This window comes from Notechis scutatus, chromosome 1 (genome assembly GCF_049901735.1).
Source record: "Notechis scutatus isolate UNSWTSFEM ecotype Mainland chromosome 1, rNotScu1.2, whole genome shotgun sequence".
NCBI lineage: Eukaryota > Metazoa > Chordata > Lepidosauria > Squamata > Elapidae > Notechis > Notechis scutatus.
The window spans coordinates 25081449-25091816 of NC_142009.1; the positions used below are offsets into that span (position 1 = coordinate 25081449).

A 10368-nucleotide genomic window follows, 5' to 3' on the forward strand; every position below is an offset into this window, starting at 1 on the left:
CACAAGGTTCCGTCTTAGGCCCAGTACTCTTCAATATCTTCATTAATGACTTAGATGAGGGAATAGAAGGGTAATTTACCAAATTTGCAGATGATAATAAGCTGGCAGGAATAGCTAACATCCAAGAATAGCTAACATCCAGATGGATCTTGACAGACTAGAACACTGGGCCATATCTAACAAAATGAAATTCAATGTTGAAAAGTACAGTCCTACACTTAGGCAAGAAAAACCAAAAGTACACTTATAGACTGGGTGAAACTAGGTTCAATAGCGGTGAGAGGGATCTTGGAGTCTTAGTGGACAACCAGCTAAATATGAGCCAGCAGTGTGCAGCAGCAACCAAAAAAGCTAATGCAATCCTAAATTGTATTAACAAGAGGGATACAATCAAGATCAAGGGAAGTACACTGTACAGAGGGTGATAAACACAGCTCAAAACATCATTGGTTGCCCTCTGCCCTCCCTGGAAGACTTAGCCAGGTCCCGCTGCCAAAGAAGAATCAAGGCTGTCATAGAAGACCCCTCACACCCTGGCAATTATCTTTTTGACCTGCTGCCATCTGGATGGCGTTTTAGGTCAATAAAATCCCACACCACTAGACTAACAAATAGTTTCTTTCCCTGGGCCATCTGAACCGCAAATAAACACAAAATCACTACCTTATTAAGATGTGAAAAGATGTGAAATCTCAATACCCCATTCAGATGTATAATAACATATTACACTACAATCCATCCCTTGTGTATTATACTCGGCTAAGCATTACAGTCAGTGTTGGATGTATATTTTGTGTATATTTGTAGATATTGTACTCTCAAATTGCAAATGGAGACGTGGGTACTCTATTTTTCTTATCTTCATTTTTAAGTGCTTTGGTTTTATTGTATTGCGAACAGTTGCTGGGGTGCATCCATAGTTTCATTGTACTTGTACAATGACAATAAAGTTCTTTCTTTTTCTTCTTCTTCTTCTTCTTCTTCTTCTTCTTCTTCTTCTTCTTCTTCTTCTTCTTCTTCTTCTTCTTCTTCTTCTTCTTCTTCTTCTTCTTCTTCTTCTTCTTCTTCTTCTTCTTCTTCTTCTTCTTCTTCTTCTTCTTCTTCTTCTTCTTCTTCCACTCTATAAAGCCTTAGTAAGACCACACCTAGAGTACTGCATCCAGTTTTGTTCACCACATTATAAAAAAGATGTTGAGACTCTAGAAAAAGTACAGAGAAGAGCAACCAGGATGATTAGGGGACTGGAGGCTAAAACATACAACGAACGGTTGCAGGAACTGGGCTTGGCTAGTCTAGTGAAGAGAAGGACCAGGGGAGACATGATAGCAGTCTTCCAATATTTGAGGGGCTGCCACAGGGAGGAAGGGGTCAAGCTATTTTCTAAAGCACCTGTAGGCCAGACAAGGAACAATGGATGGAAACTGAACAAGGAGATATTTAACCTGGAAATAAGGAGAAACTTTCTGACAGTGAGAACAATCAACCAATGGAACAGCTTGCCATCGGAAGTTGTGGGAGCACCATCACTTGAGACTTTCAAGAAGAGATTGGACTGCCATCTGTCAGAAATGGTGTAGGGTCTCCGGCTTGGGCGGGGGGTTGGACTAGATGACCTATAAGGTCCCTTCCAATTCTGACTATCTGTTAATCAGTTAATCTGTTTATCTGTCCTTCACCTCAAAAGGCAGAACTTCACACCAAAAGAAGCTATGGGGGAAAAAGCAGCCTTTAATATTGATTGAAGATTCCCTTTTTATAAGAGAAAGCATCAAAATTATTTGGAGAAGTGTACTGAGAGATAAAGTCTTGTAATAGGGAATGTAATTTAAAATAATTACAAATGAGTTAGTGAGGTCAACATTTGTAATATTTTTTCTGGTGGTGAAGTCAGAGAATTGGCTAGAGATTCTAGACATAAAAAGTAGCCCAGCCCACAAATACCCATTGGGTTGGAGAAATTGCAAGGAGTAGGGTGGACCAATTCATGAAGCAAGAACAAGAATTGTTATCAGAAAATGTTGGCTTTGATGGCTATATCTGGGAATGGTTTGACCCTGTTGCTCCTGAGGAAGTGGACAGGATCCTAGCATGCAAGCACCCGTGTTTTAGACCCATGTCCCTCCTGGCTTGTGAAAGCTTCCCAGGAGGTGCCAGGCGGATGGATTCTGGTGGTGATTAATGCTTCCCTACAGGAGGGGACGGTGCCCCAGCACTTTAAGGAGGCTGTGGTCCACCCTCTTCTTAAGAAGCCATTGCTGGACTCCACACAGTTGGATAATTTCCAATCTGTCTCCAATCTTCCCTTTTTGGGGAAGGTTGTTGAGAAGATGGTCGCGTAGCAGCTCCAGAGGTTTCTGGATGAAACGGATTATCTCAACCCCTACCAGTCAGAATTCAGGCCTGGATTTGGGACAGAAATGGCATTGGTCGCACTTTTGGATGATCTCTAGCGGGAGCGGGATGGGGGTAGTGCATCCATCCTTGCTCTAGTTGACCTCTTGGTGGCTTTCGATACCATTGACCATGGGATTCTCCTGGGGCGGCTTCAGGGGTTGGGAGTGGGAGGCCTTGTGCTGTCCTGGTTCACTTCCTTCCTCTGCAGCTGCTCTCAGTCAGTGTTGATAGGAGGGGAGAGATCCAGTCATCACCCACTGCTTGACGGGGTTCTGCAGGGCTCAATACTCTCCGCTTCTGTTCAACATTTATATGAAGCTGCTGGGTGAGATCATCTGTCACCATGGACTGAGGTATCATCAATATGCTGATGATACTCAGCTGTATGTCTCGGCCCGTGGAGAGTTGAGTGTTGCTGTGTCCTCTGGCTGCTAGGATCAGTAACAAGAAAAAAAGGTTTCTTCGTCTTTTGTTTAAAGGTGGTTTTTTCCCCAATTGGTTGTTGTGGGGAAAGAAATAGGCCCACATGGTTTACTCTAGCAGCTGGGTTTCTCTTAGGGTTCACTTCAACCCCATCTGTCACTATATTCTCAATCACAAATCCTAGCTCTCATATTCAGTTATCATCTGTTGTACAAGAGAATTGGTCTTGAGAACATCTGGTTGGTTAAATACCAGTGCTCTTGTTTTAGTACTTCGATACAGGTGATCCTTGTCTTGTGACTACAGTTAGGATCAGAATTTCTGTTGCTAGGCAAAAATTGTTGTTAAGTGAGTCATGGCCAATCTGACAACCTGTCATAGTGAACAGAGAAAGGCTAAGCAAATCACTACAGCTGTTCAATGAATTATATAGTTAAGCAAATTGGGCATCCCCTATTGACTTTGTCAGAAGCTGGCTGGAAAGATTGCAAATGGCAACACATGACTCTGGGACATCATAACCATCGAAAATACATTTGCCGAGCATCTGAATTTTGATCATGTGATTGTGGGGATGCTCTGGTGATTACAAATGAAAAACCTGGTTTGTAAGTCACTTTTTTCAATGTTGTTGTGACTCTGAATAGTCGCTAGGTGAATGATTTTAAGTTGCAGGCTACCTATATAAACATTTTGCAGGTTTTTACATGTAATTTTCAAAGTTGGCTATATGGAAAGTTAGCTGATTTGAATAAAATACATATCTTCAGAAAACCAGCATGGTGGTACAGTTAGAATGCAGTATTGCAAGCTGACTCTGCCCACTGTCTGGAGTTTGATCCTGACCTGTTCAAGGTTGACTCAGCCTTCCATCCTTCTGAGGACGGTAAAATGAGGACCCAGATTGTTGTGGGTAATATGTGGGTAATATGCTGACACTGTAAACCACTTAGAGAGGGCTGTAAAGCACTATGAAGCAGTATATAAGTCTAAGACCTATTGCTATTGCTGTTGTAAGGTAGGAACACACAGAATAGTACCCAGTTAATTAACTAATATAGCTATTAAGTATAGCTATTAACTTAAAATAGAATGTGAACATATAAAGAGTGTGGTGGCTTATAGATTTGGAAAATATTCAGGCAGAGTTTTCCCACAATTTGTGGAGGGTGGTGGAAGGAAATAAGTCTTTAGAGATCAATATTAGTAGAAAAATATTTATTAACACAAGTATTTTTTCAGTTTGATGTATATTATAACACGCAAATACATAAACTTATAAAAAGTTATTTATCTTGTACTTGTTTCATAAATAAAATAATTACCAGGAATGAACATTCATTCCCCAAATAAAATACTTTAAATATTTTAAAATAAATTCCTGAGATTTAAGTGCAGTTGCACAGGGAGAATTGCTTGATTAAGCAAGTATATATGCAATCGTGTTGTGTCCTTGGGTTTTCATCTCTGCTAATACGCCCGAGTTGTAGACACTGTTCTGTTCACTTTCAAGTAATTCATATAATCTTGGACCCACTTCTCAGCAGGATTGGAACACAACAGTAGTTTTCTCCGTGTGATGAACCTGGAGGGAATAATAAGAATAACAAAAATTACTTTCCAATTTTATTTTCGCACCAATCGCACTGCTTTTATTGGCTTTTTTTTTTTAAATCACACATTCTGCTTCACCTGAACTCTAATTTCCAACACTTCCTGTTTTCCTTTATATTATTCCACATAGCAATTATGCTAAGCATGAAAGGTAGCATATATGGTTTCAAGGACCTAATCCTCAAACTTTAATCTGGAAAACTGGCCTCCTCCCTGAAATATGGAAATTACATAATTTCATTAGGATGACCATCCCAAATTGGGATCCTCAGCTATACTGATTTGACCTCCCAGAATCCCCATGCTTCACCATAATACTGTAGTTACTCTAGCCATTCAGATTGCTGAAGTACATACTTCTGGAGAGCACATTATCGAAGAAGATGCATTAGAAAACGTCGTAACATTTCTCACAATTAAAAAAAGACCAAGGTTTGTTATCATACCATTTAATTTACATAAAGCACTAAACTAGATGTATTTTAGCCACGTTTAAAATAAACCAGTTAATTGGTTTTTCAAAATAAACTAACACTGTATGGATTTGTATGTCACACACTGTATGGATTTCCCTGATGTGCAAACCCTGTTAATATATTAATATAGATGAATGAAAGAAATGTTTTGTTATATTTGCTTTTTTATTGGCAATACTGTCATATCTTTTTATTCCTACCAAAATAGTAGGAACTATATTCCATACATCCAGTAAAATGTATGGTTATTTAGAAAAGCTTATGTAAAATTAATTTCCCAATATTGTTCCTAAGTTGTGGGATTTACTTTCTTTTCACTTTCAGAAAAAAAGTTAAAGAACACTCCCCCTTGAGCCAAATTTTTGGCTTCTGTGAATAACACTTTGTTTTATTTATTGCTTTTAATTGTTTTAAATTTGTTTTAGATGTTTAACTCTTTTACTGGCTTATGGGCAGAAAAATGGGGGTTGATTATGGCAGTACATGCATATAATAATTCAATAATACTTCATTGTTTTTGTTGCAAGACCATAATAAAGCTATTCCCTTTCTTTCTCCTTTTTCATATTATAAAATATTAGTGAGCAATGTATCAGCTCTTTGGCTCTAAATGTCAGTGATCAAATTTCAGGAGAATTTGGAAGTCATCTGCAGCACACAGATTATGTTAACTACCCTTGCTCTACCAGGTACATATACGAAGAAGTAGTGGCGTTAGATCTATGAGGATGCTTTAAGTCCGGACTCACTATACTTGCTCTATGCGCGACTGCTGAAATTGCTGTGGAATTGACACTTACACAACAGCTGGCTGAGAGCATTTGCCGTTTGTTTCATAGAAATCAGTCACAAGATTACGTGGGATCTTCTTTTTTGTGTAGCTGAAGCAGCAGGAGGTTGGGGTATCATATGCTATGGGAGGAAATGAAAAAAGCAAGTGAGTGGAAGAACAATTGTTGATTTCTGCAATAAAAGACAATAAGACTTTGTGGTTGTCAAGAATTCATTTGTTTGTTTGTTTTTCTCTGGAGTCCTGGGACTCCAGAATAAGCGGAAGAAGAGGCCTAATTATTCAGCAACGTCAGAAGAGACACTCTGCATCAATGCTTCCGAAAGATTTTGTTCCTTTTCTTTACATAAAAACGCTTATCAGAAAGTCTTATTTAACTTAGAGGTCTGGTTAGAAGAAACCCTTTTCTTCAACACCATGGTAACTTCCAACAGTCATTGAATGAATAGTAGTTACTTGAGGACAAGGTTACCCTAAGGCAGGGATCTCCAAACTTGGCCATTTTAAAACTTGGGGACTTCAACTCCCAGAATTGGCTGGCTGGGGAATTCTGGGAGTTGAAGTCCCCAAGTCTTAAAGTGACCCAGTTTGAAGACCCCCTGCCCTAAGGGTTTTCCTGAACTGCTCCTGCCTTTGACCAATCAGTTCCAAAGGGTTGCAATGAAGCGCCGTTTGGTCATTACACCGCGTGGGAGGGAAACAACGGGCCTATTTCGACCAAGAAGTTCTCCAACAACTTTCCCTTTTCTTAGAGGCAGAGAGAAACCGTGATTTTTAAAGAGAAGGAAAAGTGGTTTGGGGACAACCACTCCCCGCCCTCATCCCTTTCTTCCTCCCTCCCTCCCTTCCTCCCTTTCCCCCACCCCCGAACTTGCCCGGACTGACCTAGAATCGAAGAACTCAGCATCAGAACCAGCAGCGCCAGCAGCGCGAGAGCGCCGGCAGTCTGAGCGGAAGCGCGCATAGTTGGCGAGGGTTAAGGCGAGGCGAGGCGAGGTTGGCTTGGTGAGAGATCCTGGAAAGCGTCTGATGGTTTCCATGGTCCTCTCCGCTTATATATATATGGTGGTTTCGAAGAGGGAGGAGGGAAGAGCGGCGGGCCGGAAATTCCAAGAATGAGCTCACTTCGAAAACCCCACTGCATTCAGCAAAAGGGGCGGGGCGGGGCGGGGAATTTGATGAGACAAAAATCTACCGATCGCCGCCAGTTCCGTGCCGTGCAGGAGAGCCAAGTCTTGTGCAATCCTGGAAAAGCGGCGCTCTCCCCTTCGCCCCAAGGAGGCCGCGGCTTCTCTTCGTTTTGCATTCCAGGCTCAGCAATCCCGTGCACGTTCTCGGAGGGGATTTTTGGGGGATGGGACTGGGGGGAAGGTGGCGAATTTGGATGGGAAAAGTGTGCTATCAAACAGATGAGATCGCGCACTGAAATGGTTTTGGGTCTCTCCTGCTTGAGCATGAGGCTGGACTAGAAGACCTCCAAGGTCCCTTCCAGATTCTATTCTATTCTATTCTATTCTATTCTATTCTATTCTATTCTATTCCAGTGGTAGTCAACCTGGTCCCTACCGCCCACTAGTGGGTGTTCCAGCTTTCAGGGTGGGTGGTAGGGGTTTTGTCCCCTACTTTATAAATCACCATTACTGAGGAACCGGTGGGTGGTTAGAAAATTTTACTACTAACAGAGATACAAAAGTGGGCAGTAGGTATAAAAAGGTTGACTACCCCTGTTCTATTCTATTCTATATTCTATTCTATTCCATGTTTTATTCTATTCTATATTCTGTTCTATTCGATATTTTATTCTATTTTATATTCTATTCTATTCTATATTCTGTTCTGTTCTATTTTATTCTATTCTATTCTATATTCTGTTCTATTCCATGTTTTATTCTATTCTATATTCTATTCTGTTCTATTCTATATTTTATTCTATTCTATTCTATATTCTGTTCTATTCTATATTCTATTCTATATTCTATTCTATTCTATATTCTGTTCTGTTCTGTTCTATTCTGTTCTATTCTATATTCTGTTCTATTTTTTTATATTCTATTTTATATTCTATTCTATATTCTGTTCTATTCTATATTCTATTCTATATTCTGTTCTGTTCTATTCTATTTTATTCTATTCTATTCTATATTCTGTTCTGTTCTATTCTATTCTGTTCTGTTCTGTTCTATTCTATATTCTACCCTACCCTACCCTACTCTACTCTACTCTACTCATTTCAAATCTCTGCTTCTCGTTGGCTCTTTGGCTTCTCTTTGTCTCTTTGGTTCACACATCACGGACTTAAATTCTGATTAGCAAAATGCAGTTATTGTGCTGATACAACCTGCTGTGCTCAAACAAACAAACAATAAAATAATTCCAAACCCCTATGTTTAACAGAATATCCTGTTTTGCGCTATATGCCACATGATCCCAGGTCTGAACATAGCAGGTTTAAGTCAGGCATTCTGGTACTTCCCCTTGTTAATGGGTGATTGTTTAAGCATTGCCTCAAGGTAGGTAAGATCACTTAAACTTTCTTGGAGTAAATCAAATGATGTGGCAATATGGGAATTTGATGTGAGTTCAAGGAAAGATTGGCAGCACTTCAACATGGCTGGTGTCTTGTTTCCTTTACACAAGATCTAGTTGCTCTCTGGTTAAAGGTGCAGCATGTGTTTTAATAAAGAAGATTCAGCATAGTTAATTAAGACAGAACATGGCAGTAAGAATGCTAATAAACGATCTGGCATTGGCTGCTTCTTTGTTTCCTGGTCCATATTTTTCTAAATTTTCACTTTAATTGGTTAATTTTGGATAATGCATGCTACTTCAGTCCTTACAGTTTATGCTTATGGTTTGCTAGACTAAGCAGTAATTTCCCCTATTTTGTTTTACTAAGAGACTAATCTATTCTTTTTCAGAACTCTACGGAAAAATTATCTCAAGATGTGGCAATCTCATTTGGAAAACGGAAGCTCATGCCTTCATACAGTCATACAATTCAAAAGATTCTTTAAGTCAGCAAGTCAAGCTCCAAATTACCTAGAACCAGAAATAGTCTATATAGCACCTCTTAAGTATCACATTTTTAAAGTTTTGGTGAACTACAGCTCACTTTCATTTTTAATTTTCAAAAGTGTTACCAATGTCTTGCTGATTTTTTGACTATCTTGGACTGATATGGCTCTCTTCGTACAATGTCACTTAGTTAAGATATCCAGTTAAAGCATGCCTGTCATAAGGGATTATGCATTATGTGTCCAAAATACCTAACTTTATTATTTTATTTTTATTTTATTTTATTTGGAAATTTATATTGCCGCCTATTCAAGGTGGCTTACAATAGTATTACATACATATACATATACATATACATATACATATACATATACATATACATACACATACACATACACATACACATACACATACACATACACATACACATACATACACATACATACATACATATATATATATATATATATATATATATATATATATATATATATATATATATTTGTTTTCTTAAGTTTTCGCGGGTACTTACATGTATGGTGTTCGCTTGGTTCGGGTATTTTCACGTCATTGTAGTTGTTCTTTTAAAGTTGTAGCAACGTTTCAGCAGAATCTCATCTGCCATCATCAGGCTTCTGTATTGTGTCCGTCTGTGAGTCAGACTTTTACAGTGGTTTCAGATTTGAATTTGGGGCAGCCTATTGCTGTGCCAGAATGGTTTTTCTTCATCCTGATTGGTTGGGAGTCTTGGTCTGTGTTTATTGGTCTCGGAGTTTGCTGTGTTCTGCTTGATTGGTGTCTCTAATATCTTCTGTCTGTTTTTGGCTCTTTTTGTATCTTGATTGGCTGGCAGCATTTTGTTGCTTTAATGGAGGCCTTTAGTGCAGCTTGGCTTCGGTAAATGGACGGCTATCATTAGTTAGGAAGCTGGGTTTCATCTGGGTGCCTGGTTGGGATGTGTTTGAGCTGGAGATCCCCCTGATACCTCCAGCTCAAACACATCCCAACCAGGCACCCAGATGAAACCCAGCTTCCTAACTAATGATAGCCGTCCATTTACCCGAAGCCAAGCTGCACTAAAGGCCTCCATTAAAGCAACAAAATGCTGCCAGCCAATCAAGATACAAAAGAGCCAAAAACAGACAGAAGATATTAGAGACACCAATCAAGCAGAACACAGCAAACTCCGAGACCAATAAACACAGACCAAGACTCCCAACCAATCAGGATGAAGAAAAACCATTCTGGCACAGCAATAGGCTGCCCCAAATTCAAATCTGAAACCACTGTAAAAGTCTGACTCACAGACGGACACAATACAGAAGCCTGATGATGGCAGATGAGATTCTGCTGAAACGTTGCTACAACTTTAAAAGAACAACTACAATGACGTGGGAAAATACCCGAACCAAGCCGAACACCATATATATATATATATATATATATATATATAATATTAAAAGTATAAAAACAGTAAAACTAATAAAAGGGAGAATAATAAATTAATAAAATAACATAATAAACTAAACCCCACCCCAGAGACAACACATTCTCCATATTATTCCAATGAGAATCTGTTTTTATTCATCTTGTATGAAACTGTTCGTTGTTCTTGCTGTCCAAGATATTGTCAACAATTTCCTCCAGTGTAAAGAG

The 10368-nt window shown here is 39.3% G+C and overlaps 1 protein-coding gene across 1 annotated transcript; it reads right to left on the reverse strand.

The window, feature by feature from the left end:
- Positions 1 to 4020: 4020 nt before the first annotated feature.
- On the reverse strand, positions 4021 to 6754 carry LOC113414558 (C-C motif chemokine 4-like). The gene is made up of 3 exons (XM_026671489.2): positions 6583 to 6754; positions 5708 to 5819; positions 4021 to 4402 (listed from the first exon to the last, which is right to left on the reverse strand). Exons 1-3 carry the CDS (start codon positions 6659 to 6661, stop codon positions 4288 to 4290), a joined length of 306 nt encoding a protein of 101 aa, XP_026527274.1. The 5' UTR covers positions 6662 to 6754; the 3' UTR covers positions 4021 to 4287.
- Between the last annotated feature and the right edge of the window lie 3614 nt (positions 6755 to 10368).

Coding starts and splice junctions, on each gene's coding strand:
- LOC113414558 (XM_026671489.2), bottom strand. CDS start 6,661: ATGCGCGCTTCCGCTCAGACTGCCGGCGCTCTCGCGCTGCTGGCGCTG. Junction 5,820..6,582: donor GCTGAGTTCTTCGATTCTAG/GTCAGTCCGGGC, acceptor TTCCTCCCATAG/CATATGATACCCCAACCTCC. Junction 4,403..5,707: donor TGCTCTCAGCCAGCTGTTGT/GTAAGTGTCAAT, acceptor TATTCCCTCCAG/GTTCATCACACGGAGAAAAC.